The sequence below is a fragment of the Halichoeres trimaculatus genome, unplaced genomic scaffold, assembly GCF_033239565.1.
Source record: "Halichoeres trimaculatus isolate MK-OKI-2021-1 unplaced genomic scaffold, fHalTri1.1 fHalTri1_scaffold_6, whole genome shotgun sequence".
NCBI lineage: Eukaryota > Metazoa > Chordata > Actinopteri > Labriformes > Labridae > Halichoeres > Halichoeres trimaculatus.
The window spans coordinates 12,275,032-12,298,249 of NW_027437184.1; the positions used below are offsets into that span (position 1 = coordinate 12,275,032).

The 23,218-nt window shown below is 43.3% G+C and overlaps 3 protein-coding genes and 2 non-coding genes across 5 annotated transcripts; 3 read left to right on the plus strand and 2 right to left on the minus strand.

Annotated features, from left to right (window-relative positions):
* Positions 1-2,778: 2,778 nt before the first annotated feature.
* Positions 2,779-9,474, plus strand: fam53c (family with sequence similarity 53 member C). The gene is made up of 4 exons (XM_074671630.1): positions 2,779-2,852; positions 2,964-3,021; positions 3,295-4,304; positions 4,467-9,474. Exons 2-4 carry the CDS (start codon positions 3,015-3,017, stop codon positions 4,761-4,763), a joined length of 1,314 nt encoding a protein of 437 aa, XP_074527731.1. The 5' UTR covers positions 2,779-2,852; positions 2,964-3,014; the 3' UTR covers positions 4,764-9,474.
* A 1,047-nt stretch (positions 9,475-10,521) lies between these two features.
* hspb9l (heat shock protein, alpha-crystallin-related, b9-like) lies at positions 10,522-11,230 on the minus strand. The gene has a single exon (XM_074672773.1). It carries the CDS (start codon positions 11,173-11,175, stop codon positions 10,534-10,536), a length of 642 nt encoding a protein of 213 aa, XP_074528874.1. The 5' UTR covers positions 11,176-11,230; the 3' UTR covers positions 10,522-10,533.
* A 1,472-nt stretch (positions 11,231-12,702) lies between these two features.
* On the plus strand, positions 12,703-12,775 carry trnaa-agc (transfer RNA alanine (anticodon AGC)). Its single transcript has one exon. It is a non-coding gene; the product is annotated as a tRNA-Ala (tRNA).
* Positions 12,776-15,610: 2,835 nt separating this feature from the next.
* On the plus strand, positions 15,611-18,258 carry LOC141791222 (early growth response protein 1-A-like). Its single transcript, XM_074671493.1, has 2 exons — positions 15,611-16,385; positions 16,742-18,258. Exons 1-2 carry the CDS (start codon positions 16,172-16,174, stop codon positions 17,872-17,874), a joined length of 1,347 nt encoding a protein of 448 aa, XP_074527594.1. The 5' UTR covers positions 15,611-16,171; the 3' UTR covers positions 17,875-18,258.
* A 4,813-nt stretch (positions 18,259-23,071) lies between these two features.
* trnav-aac (transfer RNA valine (anticodon AAC)) lies at positions 23,072-23,144 on the minus strand. Its single transcript has one exon. It is a non-coding gene; the product is annotated as a tRNA-Val (tRNA).
* Positions 23,145-23,218: the final 74 nt, after the last annotated feature.

Here is a 23,218-nt window from a genome sequence, read left to right on the forward strand (position 1 = left end):
GTCTGTGGAGGTTAACCGGTCCAGGCTGATCCATCCTGCAGCATCCCGCCGTGTTTTCCTCCTCACGCGTCGCTCACAGCGTTCACAGGCCGGACAGACGGTATCATCATCCCCGTCATTATTATCGCTTTCCGTCCCCCCTTTAAGGATGTATTCAAGCATGTTGATTGTTCATGGTTATACAGAAATAACCTCTGTGAGCTGAAGGCTGGGGAAGAGACAACAGTAGGAATGCCTGCTCTGATATTCACAGGGTTTGTTTGTTGGATCATCGCGGCTAACGCTGCTAGCCGGCTAACGTTGCTAGCTGGCTAACGGTACAGACCCAATGCTCACGAACAATTCGCCCTCTGGTCGCGCACGCCCAGCTTCATTGGGCATTTTTTTGTCTTCCGTTTTGGAGTAATTTTAATGAAAACAACAAGCCGTGGTGGTTTTTACCATCATTATGCCATCTTTATCTAAAAAGGAAAGATTATGACATGGTGAAGGAGAATGCTCGCTGCATGAAGGGATACCTAGTAACGCCTGGTTTGCGTCGCTAGGTATCCCAGCACGCAGCGAACCTGCCTCTTGAAATACACAATGAACGCAAGCGAAGTATCTCGAGCGTTAGTTCGCTTTCGTTTGGTCCGCAGCGTGCGCTGCTAGCCGGCTAACCCTGGGCAGGTCAGTTAGCCACACAGAGCTAGCTGCTGCCCCTGGATGCAGACACACGGCCGGTTGAGCCGCCTGTTAGCCCCGCAGCCCCGCGAAGCAGAGCGACATGAGCCCCCAGAGTGTGTGATGCCGTGCTGGGGGCACAGTGTTAGGTCCTCCGCTGTGTGTCTGAGAGCAAAATGGCTGAATTTATTGTGCCGACCTTGAAAGTAATAACGAGATGACATATTATTTATAGCAGGCTAACTGTGCAGGTGATGCTGAGCCGCCCGCTGATGTAACATTGTGCATTAATATTTAAAACATGTAATCATTTTATTCTTCTATATGAAGATAGTGTAGAAAAAAATCACAATGCCATTCACACTTTAACCCAGAACTCAAACGATAAACCTTTTTATATCTGTGTTAGCATTCCCCATTGAAAACAATGGGATACGTTAGCCACATGCTAGCCGCAGCCTTAGTGAGCCTGATGTTATGTCGAAAAGTGCTACTCATTGAAAAGCGATGCTGCGCATGCCCAAAGCCAGAATCATGCCGCCTGTCACCGTTGGGAGCTTAACAGAGGATGGCAGTCTATTGAGGCATATTTTTTCTAAATCCTTGAGTCATATTTTTATAATAGAATCAAATCTGCGTACATCATGTGTACAATGCACTAACCTTTTTTGATAGCAAAAATATTGATAAATAGTATACTGATTGCACCTTCTGTCGGTAGTGTCTTTCCCAAAGCAGCTTAGCTCGTCAGAACACCAGCTCTGCTCAGGCTGCACAATGGCCTCCACTGCCAGGGACAGCCTGTCATCCGCAAACACTGGGAGCCTTTATTAAAGTTGTCCAACACATGTTAGATAAATGAGGGGGGGGGGGGGGGGGGGGGGGGGTTCTGCTGTGTGCGGCCTCTGACCTCATGTGCTCTGCACCAGGTGCAGGTTAAACAGGTGTAATGTAACTGTAACTGTCACATATCCAAAAACATAAATCATAGAGGGTACATGTGACAGGTCAGAACAATTTATTTATTTTTTGTAAATCATTCAAAGTGACATTTAGGTGAAAATGGAGTGAATATAGTTTTGCAAAGGTTCGAACTATATAACATTTTGCTTGATGAAAATATCTGCTCATTTTAAATATTATTTATTTCCGATAGTCTGCACAGGTTTGTTTTTCTCTCTCTGAAATCTGTAAGGTCTTCCAGAAAAAGTCATTATCTGGATGGCAGACTGTGTTGCTTCTAAACCTGTAGATATTTTTCAGCATAAACAGAGCCTTTACAGATGTGTAAGCTCCCCATGGCATGGACTCTTCTGATCCCCAGGCCATCAGGGATACTGTCTTTGAACTATGAGCTGAGACCAAGCCTGATGCTTTGTCTCCTCTCCAGACACAGCATCCATAATTTCAGAGTCAGATTTGCATTCATCAGACCACGGGACAAGTTACCACTTCAATCGTAATCTAGATTGTTTTCATACCTGTTTTTTTCTTTGCAAGCCACAGTTTAAACCTTCATTTGTGGATGTGGCGATAAACCGGTGCTGTTGAAGGGCCTGAAGACCTCATCCATCCAGTATTGGTTTTGGTCCTTGTCCTATAGGTCATTACAAGATTTGAGATCAATATTTGAGAGAATATGTCCTGGAATAAAATATTTGTCAGTTTTTAGTTTTGGTGCAACATAAAACCTGATAAAACACTTACGACAGTTTTTCCAGGCAACGTAACTCACCTGAGATCTCTGGTGTGTTCTCATCGGTTGATATCCCTTAATGAATAAAACTAAAGTGCTCACTTGACTCTCCTTCCGCAGGTGTGTTGCCAGAGGCAACAGCTGACAGATGATGTCCTTGTGAGAGTGGGCAGGGCTACCTGGCCCTGAGGCGGTGAGGAGGAGGAGTCTCAGCCCTTGGCCCCTCCTTCTCTCCCTCCTGAGACTGATTGGACGGACGGACGGACACACAAACCGGCGTGGCCCTCCCCTCCATCCTCCTCTTCCTTCTCTCTCTCCTCCCCTCTCCTCCCCTTCCCCTCTTCCTCCTTCTCTCCCTGTCTCCTTCCCCCCTCCTCCCCCACCTGTCTCCCCCCTCCTCCCCTGCCACCATGCTGTGGTCACGCTGCTGGTGGAGAGCTTGAGGACGCAGACTCTGGAAGGCGACCCTGCTCAGCCAGGGGACTGTTATCTGGTGAGTCTCATCTTAAGCTCTCTTTTCTCTTCACATCATGTGTCGATTGATGGATTCACGGCATCATCTCTGAAATAAACATCACTGTTTACTCACTGTTCTTTGTCTCAGTCCCTGCTGGACCCAAAAACCCTCCCAGAGTGCTGGCCGCCAGATGGCTTGATGCCTGGTGAGTGTGTGAACACATCTTTAATGTGCTTTAAGCAGTTATACTAAAAAGGTTAAGAAATAGGTTGCAGATTCCTGATTTTGGAGTTTCTTCTTCTCTTGAACCAATTGTCCCTGCAGCGTTACTGTAGGGTGTTGTTGTAAAGCCACCGTTGTAGCTTTGAACTGGCTGGGTTTAGAAAACTCAGCTGACTGGATAGCTACAGAATCATAAGTCTGTCTGTTGAAAAAAGAGCCGAACTTTAAATCTGTGTGTTTTTGTCTGTGCCCTCAGAGAGCAGCTACTGGCAGCTCTGCCCTCCCTCTAAGTCTGGCCTGCAGGGGGGGTTACTGAGCTCTAGTTTCCCCCCTGGCCCCCTCCCTCTGGTGCCTCCAGATGCTCACCTGCAGGAAGGGGGTGACCCCCTGGATGGCCCCTCTCAGCCTCAGCAGCATCGGCCCCTGGCCCCCAGCACCTCCGCCTCTGAGCTGTCCCTCCCAGGGGCCCCAGTGGCCCCTGCTGGCCCTGGGCCACCTCCTCCTCCGCCGCCACCCCCAAAACGTCACTGCCGCTCACTGTCAGTGCCGGAGGACCTGTCACGCTGCCGCTACACCTGGAGGCCCAGTGCATCCCGGGTCTGGACCCCTGTCAGCCGTCAGCAGTGCCATGGTGGTGCAGGAGGAGGTGTCACGGCTGCAGGGGTGGGGGTGGGAGGAGGAGGTATAGGGGCAGGTGTGTCAGGGGGAGGAGCCTGTCCCCTCAGGGCGCCAAGCTCATCTCTGAACTCCTCGCTTCACTCATCATCCAGCCCCACCTTCTTCAGCCTGGCACTGTCCCCGGACTCCCCGCTGCCCTGGACCTTTCCCTGGGACCCCAGCGAGGCAGCGGCAGGGGGAGGAGCCTGCTGCTGCTTCTTCCCCTCCCCTTCCTCATGCTCCTCCTCACCTTCTCCCCTCCACCCACCTCCCCCTCCACAGAGGCGTTTTTCCCTCTCCCCTGTGCTCATAAGAGACTCAACGGCCTCCACCTTCCTCCCCCCACCTCATGTTCCGAACCAGGCTGTAGCTCCGCCCCCTCAAGGCTGTGCCACCATGGTGGGAGCAGCCAGGGGGGGCCCAGTGCCAGCCTCACCCTCTTCAGCCTGCAGCACGCCGTCGTCCCTGCGCCGCAGTCTGCCCCCTCAGCTGCCACGCTGCCACTCGCAGCCCTGTGACTTGTTGCTGCTCAAACCGGGTCTGAAGAGACGCCGAGACCCTGACAGACCCTGTGCCAGGCCTGTCCTCGACTTTACTAAGATGACCCAGGTATCTGGACAACTGGCTCAGTCTTTTACATCTTTAACGCATTCTTGTGGTTTAAAGAGAGAAATCGCTAAGAAACTGTAAAGCTGGACCAGTTTTTGTGAGTCTTTATTGTGTGTTTCTACAGAGCGTATTTAGCAGATGTCTCTGTGTTTCTTCTTGCAGACGCGCAGCATCGACCCTCAGTGTCTGGAGCGCGGTGGTGGCAGGCTGGCCTGCGGGGGAGACATCTGTATGGGCATGGAGTCTTTCATGGGAGACTTCCGGCGCTCGTGCTCCCCAGCTGAGTGTCTGGGCAGGTCCAGCATCGGGCCGCTGAGTGAGAGCGACGAGGAGTGCCGAGAAGACGATGATGAGGACGATGATGGGGAAGAAGAGGCAGAGGAGCGCGAAGCTGCGCAGCAGGCTGTGTTTGAGAGGGATTGTACAGAACTGGACCTGAACTTAATTGAAGAAAACTGACACGTTTGTAAATGGAAGGCTGTTCTCTGTTCAGTTTATCAGTTAGTTTTATTTTGAAAGGATCCCCCTCTTCCTAGACCATCGTCTCAACACTCTCCACCTCCTTGCCCCCAATCAGCAAGGCTCTCAGGAACAACACCTTCTCTCATTGGATGAGCTGAACGAAGCTGATTGACGACGACAGTGATGATGTGACTGCCAGCACCATGAGGCACGGTGACTCCCCCCACTTTGAGGATCAGAGGAACCTGCATGCTCAGAGTCCAGGTCCAAGTCTGAACCTGTTAGCTTCTAGCTAACGCTTCAAAAAGCAGCTGTTCAGGTACCCGAGGACACTCTGGGACCAGGACTTGGGCTGTGCGGGTGCTTTTAATGCCCCTGGTGTTTCCGTACACAGCTGCTGAGTCTGAGGCTGACACTGCACAACAGCACTGAGCTAAAACACACATACACACACACACACACACACACACACACACACATACATACACTCTCTGTTCAGATCTCTGACTTAAAAGAGCATGATAAATAATCTGTGTCCCCGTTTAATGGGACACTTCAACCAAAACTCCCAAAGTGAAATAAAAAGAAGGTGGGCAGAAAATACACACTGTCTTTATCAATTTTTTTTTTCTCCATTTATTTTTAAAGAGGGCAAGCCAGTTGATGTTTATGACAGAGCATCAAGATATTCAAAACACAGTTGAAAACTCAGACTTTGAGAATGAAGACATAGTGAAAAGACTAAAGTCACTTGAAGCGATAATCGTGTATTTACAAGATGTAGGAATACATGAGGTTGTAATGTAATGAGATTAAAGCCAAAATGAAGTTCTAATGTAATGAAATCAAAGTCAGACTCTTGTGAGAAATAAAGTAAAAATAACGTTGTGTAAAGCGAGATTTAAGTGGAAATCAAGTCGTAATGTGACAATATTTAAATAGTAATGTGGCAAGATTTAAGTGGCAATAAGATGAGATTCAAGTCTAATTTTTGTTTTCATACATTATCAAGGTTGTTATGTGACTGTTAAATTTGGGATCTTGCAAGATTTAAGTTGACTTTAACTTGTAATGTGGCAAGATAAAAGTCAGAGATAAAGTTGAAATCAAGTTGTAGTGTGATGCAACGAGGTTGAAATAAATTACTTAAATCATAAAATTTAAAGAGCTAAAAAAAAGTTTAAATTTGACAAGATTTTTAGAGTCCTAATCTTATGAGATTCAAATTGACAAAGTTTTAATGTCATAGAATTGAAGTTGAAATCAAGTCTTAATGTGAAGAGATTAAATTGGAAAAAAAATTGTAATGTTTAAACGGGATGAGATTCAATTTGAAATCAAGCTGTCCTACAACAAAAATTAGGTTATGCGAGGAGATTAAATTACTTTGATATTTAAACAGACATAAAGTCTTCATGTACAGAGAATAAAAACATAATTAAGAAATGTGCCAAGATTAAAGTTGAACTAGGTCAAAGTTTTATGCGATTTGAGTCGTATTGTCTCAAGATTCAAGTCAAAATGTAACAAATTTTAGGTCGACAGAGTTGAAATGTGACACAGTAAAAGTTCGAAAGTCTGGCTGATGTTTCCATAATCTCATATGATAAAGTTAGGAGGGAACAAAGCTGTAATTTAATCTTGTACAGTTCAACTTTCTTTATGAGATGGCTCTTTTTTTTTCCTTTGCAAGGCTCTGATCCTCTATCATAGACACTAAAACAAAGATAGAAACTCTCAACTTTATTTATATCCATCATGAACTCACAAAGTCTGGTGCACAAACGTGTGCACATGAACACAGTGTGTCTCAGTCATGTGACCTTGGTGTTACAATGCATTCAGGTTCTCTGCTGTTGTGTGGCGTCATCCTTTCAGACTTCACTGAAGGCAGGTAGTCACTGATGCTGTCCCTCACCCAAGTGTTCAAACATTCCTATCACACCCCTGCTCATTCAATCCTGTGTGTGTGTGTGCGTGTGTGTGTGTGTGCATGTGTGCGTGGCTGTACCTTTATCACCATGTGATTCATGTGACCTGTATCCAGACTGAGCCCAGACTGAGTCCAAACAGTCTGAAGTGTTAAAAGGGGAAATTAATGATGTCTCTTTTTTATTTACTTCTAAAACAAAACAAAAAAAGACAAGAAACCTCTAAAGATTGAAAAGTTAAAAGCGGGAGCTCTTTAAACCTGCATTTTACTGAGTGTCCACTGCAGTCTGTCTCCAGCAGCAAGTTAATCCCCATAGAGCCACATGTTAAAACTTCACAGAAAAAACACGTTTACAAACAGTCTAGCTTTAAAGGCGTTCCTTTCTCTATAACTCATTTGTTTTGACGATATTAAGATAACTGCTGTCTAGCTCAATGTGACATTTCTTGACACTCAGTGCTACAAAGAGTTACAGTCTGGATTCAGTCCTGATCCTCAAGTCGCACTGAGCCACCAGAAGAGTGTTGTTTGGACAGTTGACTAAAAAGGCTCACAGGTTACAGATTTTCACATTAAAAGAACAAATTCTGTGTGTCACTGCAGCATTACGTACTATACGGCTTAATCTACTGTACATATTCTCAAATCTTTACTCTCTTCACATTCCTGCTGGTTGTCTCAAATCAGGCTCTGGTTAATTCTCATCTCCTCATTTTACATCATTTCTGTCAAGCCTGTAGTGCAATGATCCATCACAGTAAACTATTGGAAGATTTGAATTGTTAATGATAAGAAGTTATTGTCGTGGCGATGTAAAACACATAGTATCAGACAGTTCTTGAGCAATGCGTTCAAGGACGGACTGTTATCCAGGAGTCAGCGGTCAGATGCCAATTATAAAGAAAACAACACAATTAGACAATCAACAGTTAAAAAAAATATGGTGGAATTACAGCACAGCAGACCACTGTCAGATCTCTGAACTCCAATTGTCCCTGATTGCACCACTCCAGTAAATCTCAAGCTACTCAGTGTTAGCTGTGATGGATTAGTGTCACTATATGTGTCGAATTTTCTGCGCTTTTTTAATTGAACACAGAAACTATTAACTCACTGAAAATCAGAGCTAGCGTGTATGTCTGGACGTGTGTGAGAAAAACACCTGTTTGATTTCAGCTGGCATCAACCTGCTGTTGGTTTGGATGTAGCTCTCCTAACACAACAGTTTAGCTTTCAGAGTAACTGGGGTCAGGATATCTTTTGCCTAGCTTAGCCTAAAGGCAGTGTTGACCCAAACTTTATCTTCAAACTGTGATTTTAGCTACCCTGAGAAGCATCAACATCACCACCCAAAAATGAATAAACTCCAGGCAAAACGGCTGCCAACACACCAGGAAAATGTCAATACATAGCTGTTTCTTTGTAGTAACATTTAAAATCTTACCAGTTAAAACTACAAATGAATTATGTGCAAGTATCTGATAGTACACAAGGGCTAGCTCTAAAGCTAACCATGTTTGGATATATTGTCTTAATTCCATCCTGAGTATCGCTACTGCAGTCTGGGTGCTTCATGCCAACAGCATTTGATTGTTATGGGTTATCAAACATAATCCATAATTAGTCGTCGTAGATAGATATGAGCCAAAGCCGTGTTAGTTTTTTCAACTTCTCTAAAGTTTCAATGAGAGGTTTGAGATTTGACCAGAAGCTAATGCTAGCATGCTAACAAATACATGATATAGTTAATATGGAAACTTTAACTTGGGTATCAGCAGTGTGACTTTAGCATGTAGCCCAAATCATAGTTGTCCAGGCCAAAGACAGAAAGAAGCAGGAAGAAATGTTGGAAACAGCTTCTACAAGTCTTTATGCTATGCTAGGCTAGGCTAGGCTAGGCTAAAAGGATCCTGGTCCTAGTTCAGCACTTCACACACAAGCATGAGACACTCAGAAGCTAAAGCAAACTTTCACTGATGCTTAGCTACAAACACACTTTCCTCATATCACTCACATATTCTCACAGAAAGTGTCCCTGTAATGCACATAAACAAAACCACTTACACACAGCTCCTGTTTTGCATACCAGTGAGAAACAAACACTGTCCCGTTAATAAATGTTATGTTTGGGATAGTGTCCTTGTTAAACATACAAAACAAGTCTAAGATATCAATAACAATAAGTTCCTCCAAAAATACACACACACACATAAAGTGTCCCTGTATCATACATAGGCAAAGACAGCGCCTCTGTTAGACGAACCTTGTCTGTGATCTGTGATCCCCTCTCACACGCTCACTCTCTCACACACACACGCCCCTCTGTCCTCCCTCCTGGTTGGTTTGTTTGCTTCATAACACCCAACATAAGCCTTAACTGAACATATTCTATTATTCTGTAAATCAAGACGTTAAAAGAAAAAAAAGGAAAAGACAAAACTAATGGAGAAGAAAAGGAAATGTGTACTGTAGCTGTTAAATTTTTAGTCCCTCGGTTGATTATTTTCTGCTGTTTTTTCTTAATATTTCTAAACTGATGTCTGAGCGTGCCGAAGTGTCAGCCATGAACACATTGTGTTTGAAAAAAATAAAAGAAGCTTGAGGATGACGGACAAGCAGTTGTTGTACAAAGTTAGCGCAGAGACTCGGACATCTCTTGTCTTTTAGAAATGTTTTTTATTGTATGTGATTTAAAAAAAGAACAATGCCAACATGGAAATTTGAAAAGCAGTTTGTGAATAAATTAAGTTTATTGAGAATTATTTTACAAAGAAAGAGAAAAAAGTTGTGTCCTGTGTTTATTACCATCACACCCTACACACTAAAATAGTCGAGGAGGACATAACTTTTTCAGTTTGTTTATCTACAAAAAAAGATGATCATTAAGTTTTTTTTTTTTTCATTAAAGTGACCAAAGGCTTCATCTTTTCACTTTTTGTGAGAAAAGGTTAAAACAATACTGACAAAAAGCCAAGGAATAAGAAAAAAGAAGTAATCAAAATACATATATGATTAAATATTGAGTTACTTTTGTTAAGAAAATGTTCCTCAAGACATGAGGAGTGACTATTTTATATAACAAAAAATTGAAATTTGACAAATTTTGCGTCATGATAAAAGTAGCAAATTTTTGGGGGAAAAAAGCAAAGTTTTGATTCATTATGAGGTATACAGTTGTGACACAGTTAATTGGAAAAACAAGATTTTTACCTTAAAAAATGTGAAATAGCTTAAACATTAAATTAATTTAAATAGGAACTAAAGTCAAAGAAATGTAAATTTAAAAAAAATAGCATGAAGCTGTGAAATGAAAGATTCAAAGCATAAGTCATCTTGGTTAGTCAATTCTTTAAAGTTTTCAAAAAAAAAAATGAAAATGTGACAATTATTGCAAACATTTTTTAAAAGCAGCATGATTTATGTGTTTTGGTTTTTTGGGGTACAGCTGTAAGAGATATTTTATGTAAAACCAAAATGGCAGACAAACTTAGATTTTTAGATAATATTATATTGCAAGATTAAATGTTTCACTGAGAGGAAACTTTTTGGAAACTTTATAATTGCTTAGATATATTAATGAGAAGAAGATTCTTTCTTCTTGTTGAAGTTTGCACAGAAAAAGAGATATGGTCACATCTTCTCCCATGTGACAAACCAAAGAACTGAAATAACTCAAACTTGATTCTGAAACTTTAAACATCAAAGAAAAATTTATTACAAAGAGCTAAAAATAAAGTGCGAGGACAGACTATCAGCGTCATGTTCCCTTCAGATACAGTAACACTGAAACAACAAAGATAGGTAAATAGAGGAGATGGTTGACTAGGTGTGGGTTCAGTTTTTAGCAGTGCTGCTCTCTGAAGAGGACGTGGTGCTCCCCTCTGCTCCTTCACCTGAAGAAGTGAGGGCAGGAGCTGGTGTGATATTAATGGGGATGACCCTCTCCTTCCCATCATGCGCTGGTTTCTCCCGTGGTGCCTGGATCTGCAGTCTGCCTCCTGAAAGGGAGCAGGTGACGGCCTCAGGGTCTACGCCGTCTGGCAGGTCAAACTCCTGCCTGAACTCCTGACACTTGTAAGAGTAGGAGCCCTTCTCGTCCTCTTTCTTCTTCTCTGTGCGGCCACTCACCCTCAGCTTCCTGCCCACCTGTTTGACCGACAGCTCCTGTGGGGAGAACTCCTGAGTGTCCAGACTGAGGGCAAAGCTGGTCCCGTCTTTCCCCAGCTCCTGGAAGGTGATGGGCTTAAAGAACCCGGCAGATGAGGCGGGGGAGTCTATTTCCTCGAAGATCTTTTGGTGTAGCCTCTCCATGAACTCAATGTTCTGTCTCATCTCCTGCATGTGACGAATCATCTCCTGCTCCAGATGGAAGAACAGCGGCCGGGTCTCAGGCCACAGGCTGCGGACTGGCCAGTGAAAGTCCAGGAAAGGGGTCATGCTGACGGGGGATGGCTGGAAGACGCTGGGGCACAACATCTTGGAGAATAAGGATGCAGAAGAGGCAGAGGAGGTTCTGGTTTCAGATCAGGAGCTTCAGTCCGGAGTCTATTTGTCTGTCAGAGGAGCTCCTCTCAGCTGCTTATATACTCACACAGACCCATTGGAAACTTCCAGCAGCGTTCCTGTGTGTGTGTGTGTGTGAGTGTGTGTGTGTGTGTGTGTGTGTGTGTGTGTGTGTGTGTGTGTGTGTGTGTGTGTGTGTGTGCTCACAGTCTAAATGCAGCCCTCCTGGTATTCCTGCAGCCGGCTGCCACATGCCGACATGTCTCAGCTTTGTTCTATTTCTGCTTTGGGACTCTGTCATAATCTTTATAAAGCAGTTGAACTCACACACACACACACACACACACACACACACACACACACACACACACACACACACACACACACACACACACACACACACACACACACACATTCATTTCTTATTACAAAAAACCCTTGTTGATGTTTTTCTTTATCTTTGTCTCTAGACTGAGATTTCTCATTAAATGTTTTTTAAGTGATGATGATGATGTGGATGACAATATGGATGATGATGATGTACTACTTGGATCTTTTGAGTGTCCGTATGTTCACCCACTAGCTGCTATCCTTCCCGTCAGTACAGTCATGATAGTTTAATAGACCTGCATTCTCTCTGATGTCCAGCAGGAGGCAGCAGTGACTTTTCAATACACCTTTATAATGTGAAATATTTTACAATTTTAATGTTTTAATATGTTATCAGTCCCAAAGCTACGTATACACACACAGAAAGACATATCAGAATCATTGCCAAATATGGATACTTTTGATATCCAAAACAAGATGATGAGTGCCAAAGCTTTTTGAAGTGTGTATCTGAGGCTACAGTCATTGTACATAAAAAGGAACAGCCCCCCAAAAATGAGTCATACTTAGCAGTGAGTTGTGAATCGTATTTATTCCTATATGCAGTGACTTTTCCATATAAAAATGTGACAGGTGTTCATCTAATGTAGATTTGAGCTATTGCTGCCTCTCATGATCAGCATCTTTATGCACTACTTTTTATTAACCACCTGTAGCCTTTTGTATTTTTGATTTTTCATAAAACATGACACATAAAACTGTTTCTGTTGTGCACCGAGCTGGTCTCGAATCCCTCTCTGAAAAGTACCATGAAAGAAAAGACGCAAAATAACTACATAAAACACTATTTTCCTATCTATGTTTAGATAAGTATGATTGATCCACTTAATACAGCTGCTCATTGCTGAGTCACGGTGAGATACAAGCCTCTAGTTAAGTATTTGGTCTAACCTTAGTGAGCTGTTATAGCAAATAAACTCATCGTCTCCATTGCTATTTTCACCTCTCGCTCCTCCCGCGCTTCACACAGCCACCAATCATGTTCCTTCAGATCATATTTTACCCAATCATCCGTTACCTGGCAGTTAAACACGGAGCCGGTCACTACTCCTTTTACTAACCGACATGTGTAAACCATAAGCTCTGCACGTGATCCCTCCATGAGACATCGGGGGATTAGCTCAAATGGTAGAGCGCTCGCTTAGCATGCGAGAGGTAGCGGGATCGATGCCCGCATCCTCCAAATCACACCCTTTTCCGACCCATCATCGTCCTTGATCCGGAGCTAAACTGCCGATTTCTATCATGAGAAGCCATTAGACGTCCAAGCAGCGCGGTAACAGCGTAGAAATCCTTCGTAAATTTCTCATTTTGGACGAGAACATTAAGGTGAATATATCTGCTTTGTCTTTTATTCTACTTCACGATATTCCTAGAACAAAAAACGAAACAGAAATCCGCGAAATAATTCTGTTTGTGGCTTAATGCGAGGCAGGTTTAAAGCAAACGGAGTGTTAAGTTTACGATGTTCATGGACGCATCAGAATTTGGGGATTTGTTTATCCATGAAAACATTCCAGATTAGGGCGAAATCAGATAAAGTGGATCAGTCTTTGATAAATCTATCTTTGAAATATCAGATAAGTGTGACTTGATAAATTGTGCTGTGTTGTAAAAGTAATCTAGATTAAAAAAAAAAAAATTGAGTTTGCTGTACTTGGAGCCATGACAGGGTTGGTTTTTGTGTCCAAATCAAAAATATGCTTTAAAATTGTCAAAACAAAATTTTAGATGCTTGTTTTATACGTGTAGTTTGCATTTCTGTTGGTGTCATAGTCGTTTTTAGGACATTTCTTCCATTAAAGAATAAGCCTCATTAAATTGTTGAATTGTGTGACCACAAAAAGCATGACTCACCTGCCTGGAAGTTATGCAACTGTACTGATGAAATAAATTATTCGTCATAGATTATCATCTCAAAAATTAATAAAACTAAACTTAGCTTAGACACTGAACCAAACCAAGCAATATTAAACCAAACCAACTCAAGAAGTCTAAACAGACTTAACTAAACTAGACAAACTTTACCAAAGCTGATAAACTTAAGTTTAACCAAATTAAAACGATTCATATAAAGGAAATTCAACCAAAAAACTCAATCTGAGATTCATTCAGCCATTTGTGCTGCTGGCCCATTCAAGAGTTTGTGAAACTATGGCAGTGATATTGCAGCTAATACAAACACTCAAACATAGATGTTCAACTGAAGGATCCAAAACAATTTCAAGATGTCAGCAACCCATCTTAAAAAATGCTGCTGACAGAGTCGCAAGATGACTGGCAGAGGAAGTAAAAAAGCAAGGGTCTTTGTTTACATGGTTCAGAGGTCATACCTTACCCTTCAACCTTCCAACCTACTGTTGGTGTGCCCAATACTTTAAGGTAAATAAATATCTTCATCTTTATATGTTTGCTATGTCTATCATTTTGTGATGCACTCTAGTTGACTTACACACGAGCATTACTTCACAAGAGCGATGTAGACTATTTAAGAGTATTATCAGTTCCATAATTACATTGTTCATACTAATTTTGCAATTTAAGTCTGAATAGTGGGCTCACCCATTATACATGTTCATCAGTGTGACCTGTATGCCTGCATCTGGCTGGTGAGAAGCTCAATATTAGGTTACATTCCAGTCACAGCCAATCTCAAAGACTTGTGAATCCCAAAGCTCTGATGAAGTTCATGCATGGCACCACACCCTTCATGACAGCATCCCACTTTAGCACTTTGCAGCCCAGCGCTTGTTGGTGAATAAGGCAGTGGCACTGCAGTGGTGGAGTCCACAAATAAAATTAGCAGCTGTGCTGTTTCCTGCATGTGATTGCTCTCACCAAAAGCTTTTAAAAAAAAGTGTTTGTTTTTTTTTACCCCTGCAGCTCAGAATATACATTAACCCCCTATACCCCGCATTTCTTCAATTTGTTTTGTGATTATACTTGCTAACAGCCTCCCTGCACTGAAGATAATTTTTTTTATCGCAGCACAACTCCTCTAATGTCTTCTGCACTCATACATTTCTTAACAAATTATTAATTAGCCTACTGAAGGGTGTGCAGCAACTTGCTACCAGTTTAGCAACATGATAGCTAGCCCAAACAGATGACTGGTTCAGCTGAACTTAGCATACAAATATACTTTGCTGAGCTAACAGCCCATTTTTCAGCTTTGGCAGTTTGTCTGATCACATTTGACCTTGCAAGCTTTCATACTTGTCCTTATGGCAGAATTTATAATGCCACAAACACTAAGACTAACTGATCGTACTAGTTACACACAGACACAGCTTCCCAGCAGATGAGACAGAGTTTTCTTTAGCCTACATTGAACTATCATTTGTCCATTTCTGGTTAAATATGCTGCATTCTGAACCAATTTTCTTCTCTAACCTTTTTGCTATTTTCTGTGTTGTCAAAGTTTCTAGCTGGCTCACTGATCCTGATTGACCTCAGATTCCAACATGAATTGTCACTAGAAGTCACATTTTGTAAGTTTGTGAAAAATTTATTCATTGATTTACGAAATTGATAATTTTGAAAATAGTCAGCAGCTACAAAGAGTATCGTGCTGACGGAGTGTTGATGTTTTACGAAGTAAAATCCACAAGAATCCATCTGATCAAGAAAACTATTCTAGCACAAATAGGTTAACTTAAATGAGAGAAACACCTGAGGGAAGTCTGTAGCACTTTGAACTTCTGCATGTGACAGGATTTTTTTAAAGGTATCTGTGCTGCAGGGCTGCAGACTCCCCATAGACCGATCATCATAAACCGAGCTGCTGACAGAGCCGCCTCCTGTCTGTCAGTATGGAGCTGCAGCTGCAGGACGGGCCTGAACTCGCTCTCAGATCAGGCCGACAGGAAACCACCCAAATAAGGCTCGAGGAAGTGATGACGTGGCTGGAAGCTCTCCATGTGACGTAGAGGCTAAAAAACTGCTCTGCGCCGTGACGTGTCACGAAAGTTTCCGGCCATAGCGGTTGGCTGAGCTCCCTAGGCGCTTGTAACGGCTCTGGTCCGACAGAGAGTGGGACCCACCGACCCGCATTGAGGTTTGAACTCCACCGGAATCTTCACGCTCCAGAAACCGCAGCACAGAGCGCGCGGGGAGCACCGGAGCGCCCGAGTCAGCCCGGGCTGCACGCTCATCCCCCGGACCAAATATGGGCTTCCTCCTTGCCATATTTGGGAATGTACGTCACGCAGGAGTCTTTATAAAGCCGGGAATCCTCATTGAAGAATCCTGACAGGACTCAGGTTCAAGGTGTTAGCACGCGCTCATGAAAACACAGACCGGAAACGGACCCTCGTGTTTACTAACTCTGATGACTTCATCACAAACTTTCTAAAATAATCCTCCTCCTTCTCAAAACCCGGGACGTGGACCCGGAGCTGCAGACCCTCCAGCCTTGGCTTCCCCAGAGCATCACCGGCCCCAGCAGCAGCGTCAGCCCGGCCGGAGCGCGTCTCCGCGGGGATCAGCAGCGGAGCCCTGCCCGGTCCCGGTGCAGAGGTTGCCAGGTGCTCAGGAGCTCCAGGAGCGGCAAGGCTCCACCAACTCATCCTGCAGAGAGATGGCAGCGACTAAAGCGGAGCTGTTCCTGTCTGCACTACAGATCTCGGACCCTCTTGCTGGCCTTCCGCAGCCCCTCTCCCCACTGGACGGCTTCTCGAAGCTGGAGGAGCTGCACATGCTGCTGCAGAACGCCGCGGCGGGAGGCTCGCTGCTGGCCGCCTCTGCAGCAGAGGGAGCCGGGCTGCTGAGCGGAGAACCCGGGGAGTACGGAGGTAAGGAGGGTGAACAAATTTTATCACATGTTTGTTTCAACCCTGAAAGTAGTTTGATCTGTAGAGAAAATTAGGTTTTCAGCAGTAAAACTAGAAGTTGTATAAGATAGTCTAAAGGTTTAAAATCTTCAGTTCATGTTCCAGAGGGATTATTCACAACAGTTTCAACAGATTATTTAGTTCAATGGTTCATACAAAATAATTAGTGGTCTTTATTATTTTCTATGTTTAGCTTAAAACGTTTCTTGATCTACAAAAAACCTCAGCATTATATGTGACTCTGAACAACGGATGTCTCCCAGGTGAGGCTGAATCTGTTTCCTGTCTCACCTGTGCTTTCTCTCTTCCTCCCTCAGACTCCCTGAATGACCTGCCTGACCTGCAGTCCCTTCCGCCTCTCACCCCTCGCCTTCCCTCTCTGGCCTACAGTGGGCGCTTCTCCTTTGAGCCATCCGCTTCTGGCAGTGGTGGCGGTGGTCTGTGGGCAGAGCCTTTCCTAAGTTTGTTTACGGGACTAGTTAACATGGCGACTCCTCCCCCTGCAGCCTGCAGCCTCTCCTCTTCATCATCAGTAACATCCTCATCATCATCACCATCGCTGTCCCAGCAGGGCCTCAGCTGTGGCGGTGGTGATGCTGCTTCTGTCTTCTCTTCAACGCCGACATACACCACCGCTGCTGGCTCTGACCTGCTTCACCCTCCAGCTGCCCCCCAAAACTTCCAGCCTCAGGGTCCCCCTCCTGCCTACCCCTGCCCCTCATCCAGACTCGGTACCCCTGCGCCCCCCCTAGTGGTGCCAATGCTGCCCGATTACCTGCTTCCTCAGGCACCGCAGGATGGTGAGCTCAATGTGGACCAGAAACCCGTCCTGACGCAGACCCAGCCTCCACTCACCCCTCTCTCCACCATCAAGGCCTTCTCTTCCCAGATCCAGCCTCAAAGCTCTGCCCACCAGGACCTGATCAACAAGTGCAGCCGGAGCAGGAAGTCCCCAGCAGCCCGCCAGTGTAAGACACCACCCCATGAGCGCCCTTATGGCTGCCCAGCTGATGGCTGTGACCGCCGCTTCTCCCGCTCAGATGAGTTGACCCGACATGTGCGTGTTCACACGGGTCAGAAACCGTTCCAGTGTCGCATCTGCATGCGCAGCTTTAGCCGCAGCGACCACCTGACTACGCACATTCGCACGCACACTGGCGAGAAGCCATTCGCCTGCACTGAGTGCGGGCGCAAGTTTGCCCGCAGTGACGAGCGGAAGAGACATGCCAAGATCCACCAGAGACAACGAGACCGCAAAACCTGCTCCCCCTCTGCCAACACCTCCTCCCCCTGCTCCTCATACTCATCCCCTTCCCATGGCTCCTCTTCCCCAGCTGCCCCGCTCTTCTCCTCCTCCTCCTCCTCTCTGGCTCAGGTCTACTCCTCCTCTCCCTCCCCACACCTCTACTCCTCTGCCTGCTCCTCTCCCATCAACAGCCCTCCCTCATAGCCCCCCTTCCTCTAGGAGGCTCACCTGTGGCACCGTGACCTTTGACCTTAGACTGAAACTCTGTGCATGGACTGCATGTGTTGGGCCATGAGGTCAAAGTTCAGCAGAGAAAAGGGGCAGCACTTTCTTTTTGTTCTGAGCCTCTTCAGCCTCCGTAGTTGAGCTGGTCTTACAGCAGAGACTGAAACCAGTCAGGACCAAAGCTCAGAGGGAAACACAAAGTCGTGTTTGGATGAAGAGGACTTGCCTGAATGTGTTCAGACTGTGGACGTGTGGCAAAGTGGCCAGAGTATTTTTGCCTACTATGTAGGTTCAGAGACGTTTGTATGTTTACAGCTCAGTGTTGATTCTTTCTCACCATGTTACTCTTTAAAGAGTTGAAAGAATAAAGAGTCAACGTCATGCTGCTGCTTTTATTTCTCACACCTTTTTATGAAAAAAAAACTGCGATCACTCCTTCCTTTATTCAGTGCTCTGATCAGAAAAAACAGTCACTGGGTGTCCAGCTTTCAGAAAGGTTCAGAACGTTTCTGAATATTTTCAGGTGAGTTCATTCTGCAGCATATAAATATATGGAGGCCCAGGAAGTCAGCTGCACATTTAGAAGATAATTTCATAAAACCGAAGAAACATTTGCAACAAAGAATTTCACAGAAAATTGTTTTTGGGGGGCACAAATACACCCTAAAACACAATTTTGTAAAATATTTCACTGATCATAACATATTTCAACAAACATAACTTATTTATTACATACAAAATAATTCATTAAAAAAAAACATATCTCCAAAGCAAGAAAAGATGATTAATGGTGCACAAGGTCAAGAGTCAAAAATATCCAGATTGTTTAATTTTTTTTTTTTACAAAAACAGAATAAAATAAAATAAGAAAATGTGGTTGAAAAAAAAAAAAAAAAGCTTGAAAATGATATCTAAAATTTTTTTATACATCTATACTTCATAACGTGACAATGATAAAACGAAAAAGCCATCAAAAACCTTTGAAATTATGCTAAAATATCAAGGAAAATGCAAGGATATTTTATAAAAAAACAAAGTTATTTAGAGAATCTCGTAAATATTTTACTGACAAACTGAACAAAATAAAGAATTATCATTTCAAACATAAAAGTACCTCATAAACTATTTCTGAGCCTTATGAAGAATTTTTCTGTTGATGAAACAAAATAGTATTTTTTCAGTTGACCTTCAAGGCCCTCACATTTCAGGTCTGCAACATAATACTTGATGCACTTAATTTGCAAAAACAGAGCATGGGTTAAAAAAAGTACAGCAGTAACTTAAATATACAATCAGAAAAAGCATATGTATTGGTGAGCAAATGGTTCATAGGTTCTTTTTTATTTAAGCTGGAAAGAAGAAAAACAAGTTTTTAGAAACGAACAATGATTTTAAATACCAAACCAGACATTAACAGTTTGCAAACAAAAGAACACCAAAAAAAGAGGCAGCTATAAAAATAAAAATCAAGTGCTGAACCAAATTTGAAGGTAGAGTCACACACTCTGGTATTTATGTCAGCTGTAATCCAGTGTGTGTGTGTGTGTGTGTGTGTGTGTGTGTGTGTGTGTGTGTGTGTGTGTGTGTGTGTGTGTGTGTGTGTGTGTGTGTGTAACAGCCAATAGGATCAGACTTTGTCACCAGTGGCTCCTGGCAGGAAAAACAACTCCACTGCAGCCCAAATATGGACTTTCCTGTCGCTGCAGCGGACGTCCTGGCGCCCAAATAAGGGATTTCCTGCTCCCGCTGCTGGCCCTATGCTTGGCGGGACGCCTGGACTCTGTGTGTATGTGTGATGTAACAACTAGTCTAACAGGGAGGGCAGGATAGCGTCTCTGTGTGTGTGTGTGCAAAAATGCCTGAACTTAAGAGCAAAATGAAAAATGTTCTGATACTTTTCACTTAAACCTGAACTGTGACACATCTCAAAAGTTTTCTGAAAGAGAGAAAACTGTTTTTATCATGTCTTAAAAAGACTAAGATGTCTAAGAGTCTGTGAAGTCATTTAAGATTTTCCCTGACAGCAGCCCCACAGTGCATGCAAAATTATACCAAATACCTACTCTAAACTCAGATTTTATTTAACACGGTGAATTAAAAGATTGAAGCTTTCCCTTGCTGTGCAAACAAACGAGTTTCTCTCAGGCTACAAATAGTACAATGGAATTAATACAAAACACTTAGAAAATAGTTTTAAGAAAGGCAATAAATACAAGCATTATCTTGGAAAAAAACAACAGTATTGTGGTGGTATGTTCAATGCTGCTGCATTCTCAAAACATAAAACACAAGCTCCCCTTAGTGGCCAATTTCTGTCACTGTCATCTTCAGAGTGAAATCAGTTCTCTTTACTGAGTTTCTTTATTGAAAATAACAACATTAACAACAACAACAACAATAATAGTAGTGGTAAAAAGAGATTATTATGTGACCAACATTACCACAAAATAAAAACAAAAAATCTTTTTTTAAACAAAAGACAGGTCTTAAATTTCATTTTTTACTGCTAAGTGTGGCAAATATACAAAACTGAGAATTTCAATACTACTTTTAAAATTCTTTCAGTGACTTTGATCTGTGTACCTGCAGGTAAGAACAGGTGGGCTACAGCAGCCCATCCCTTGGTACAATCCAGGTCTGATGTGAGTAAAACAGAATCAATTGAATGAATAAGTAAATAAATAATAAGCTGCATGGTGGCATAACGGTTAGCACTGTAGCCTCCCAGCAAGAAAGTCATCAGTTCGATTTCCCAGCTTGGCCGGTGGGCTTTTCTGTGCAGAGTTTGCATGTTCTCTCCGTGCATGCGTGGGTTCTCTCTGGGTTCTCTCTGGGTTCTCCAACTTCCTCCCACAGTCCAAAAACATGCTCATCAGGTTAACTAAACACTCTAAATTGTCAGTAGGTGTGAGTGTGAGTGTGTATGGCTGTCTGTCTGTGTCAGCCCTGTGATTGACTGGCGACCAGTCCAGGGTGTACCCCACCTCTCGCCCAATGACAGCTGGGATAGACTCCAGCCACCTGCGAACCTGCACAGGACAAGCGGTTCAGAAAATGAATGAATGAAATAAATAATAAACAGACAAGTCACCAGAAGGAGGAGCATGTGATTCTCATACCAGACCATGAGGAGTTGATGGGGTCATATGACAGAAGTGTTGGCACTGGTTAAGATCACACAGCTGGCAGAAGAGAGCAGAGGAGCTGACTCCGTGGACTCTGGTGCATTGTTCTACCATGAATTAACAAAGAATCTGGTAAAACAAATGAAACAGAGGCAGTTACTTTTAAATTACCTTTGATAAGTGAATAAATATTTCTTTATGCAGGAATGGACTGCTGTGACAGCAGAACAGTGTCAGAAGCTGGTGGAGAGCATGCCAAGATGCATAGCTGTGGTTATCAAAAATAATGTTTATGCAATCAAGTACACTACCTCCTCCGTGTTCTATGTGACAAAAAACAGATAGAAAAAAACATTGTATGTCTGAAAGCACAGTTTTTGGCAGCACAATGCCATAGCTACTAATGTAAGAACCCAAGTGATTTTGGTTTTTATCAAGAAAACCATTGGAAACATTAAGGTAGCAGCTCTTAAATTACACTTTTGGTAGCAATTTTTGTAGTTATTATACTTGTCCAAACAAATCTGAAAAACAAATGTACCTTAAGTTGTACCAGGCATTAAAATGAACAAGAAATGGAAGGAAACAAGGGCGGGCTGATAATTTTTTTCCACAGCTGTATGTATGATCTTTAAATTAAAAATATGGACTTTCATAGAATCAGAGTAATGATCAGGCAATAGTACTGCCAGTGACTGATGGTAAATTCAATTTAATGTCTTTATAACAATTAACTCTGTGTCAACCCAGACAGCATAATTAAAACAGTGAAGTTCCACTCCAATGCATTCGTAGACACACAAACACATGCGTGCATTTACACACACAGACAAGCTCATTCCGTATAGCTGGCAGAGAGTTGGGAAAACCACCACAAGAAACATTTCCCAGTGCCTTCTCTGTGAAGACGCAACTCTCGCTCCACACCATTTCCAAGTGAGGGACGTCTCACTATTAAATCATCTGCTGAGATGGGAGACTCCTGCATGTTTCCTCCATGAGTGACTATGTAGTGTTTTGGTTACCACTGAGTCACGTGAACCTGAAATTATAGACATTCTTCAGGTTCAGGCCACAGCTACCTGCAGAGCTCTCTCAAACTTAAGGTGGAGCACCTCTGTCTGCTTCACCAGGTGACCTTTTTTGAAGGTGAAGAGAGCTGCTGATGCGCTTTGGTAGCTTCTCCAACCATTGACACTTGTCAGCATACCAGTTCTTTTTGCAAGTCTTGCATGTCAGCCGTGAAGCTAGAATGTAGTACTGGCCACTGACGCTAATGATCACTTTTGGCCACCAACACTGGAGGAAGCAACCTGTAGCTGAAAAACCATGGAGACAGGGCGACTGACAGTTGTTCCTAGGCCTCTCCATGATTTTTGCTCTGGCTTCCAGATAAAAAATGGATGGAAGTGAAAATACTTGGGTAAAGAAAGCTTATTGATTGAATCTATGAGCTTAAGCTGAGAAAGGTAAGGCCACAAGAACAGCATGCGCATTGCATGATGCACTGGACACAAGCCTAGCCATAGCCCAAGTTGCTCCAGCTCATTCTTTATCCATATTTTCTATTGCTGGGGGCAGTTTTGTAACATTTGAATTGAATGATAGGATGGGCGCTTCAGACTGCCCAGAAGGAGGCTCTAGACGTGGCGGAGATGAAAAACACAAACACAAGAAGATACCACAGGACAGTTGCCTCTCAAAATACTGAAACTGAATCACAAGACAAGAGGCAACTGCTAGTTGTCTTGCTTAGTAAGCAAGATTATTCCTGTAAAAGTTGACACTCTACTTTTTAGGATAATCCTGCAAAACCCTACCTTCCTACTCATTAAAAGTAAGTGAGGCTTTGTTTTAATGCTGTTTGTTACAGCCACTGATGTTTTGAAACTACAGACTCAAGGACTGTTTGCTAAGCGAGCTAATACTATACAGATCAGTAATGTTCATGTAGGCCTAGGACATTTCACTTACTTCAGTGTGTTTTCGGAATTATGGCGGATAAGGGAAGATCTTTTTGTATGTATGATACAAGAAAACTAAATAAAGAATGTTTCCGCCCGGTTTCGAACCGGGGACCTTTCGCGTGTTAGGCGAACGTGATAACCACTACACTACGGAAACCAATGGTAATGTTAAAGGGTTAGTCCGTAAAAAAAATTATATAGAAATCATCATTAAAGGCAGTAAATGTAATA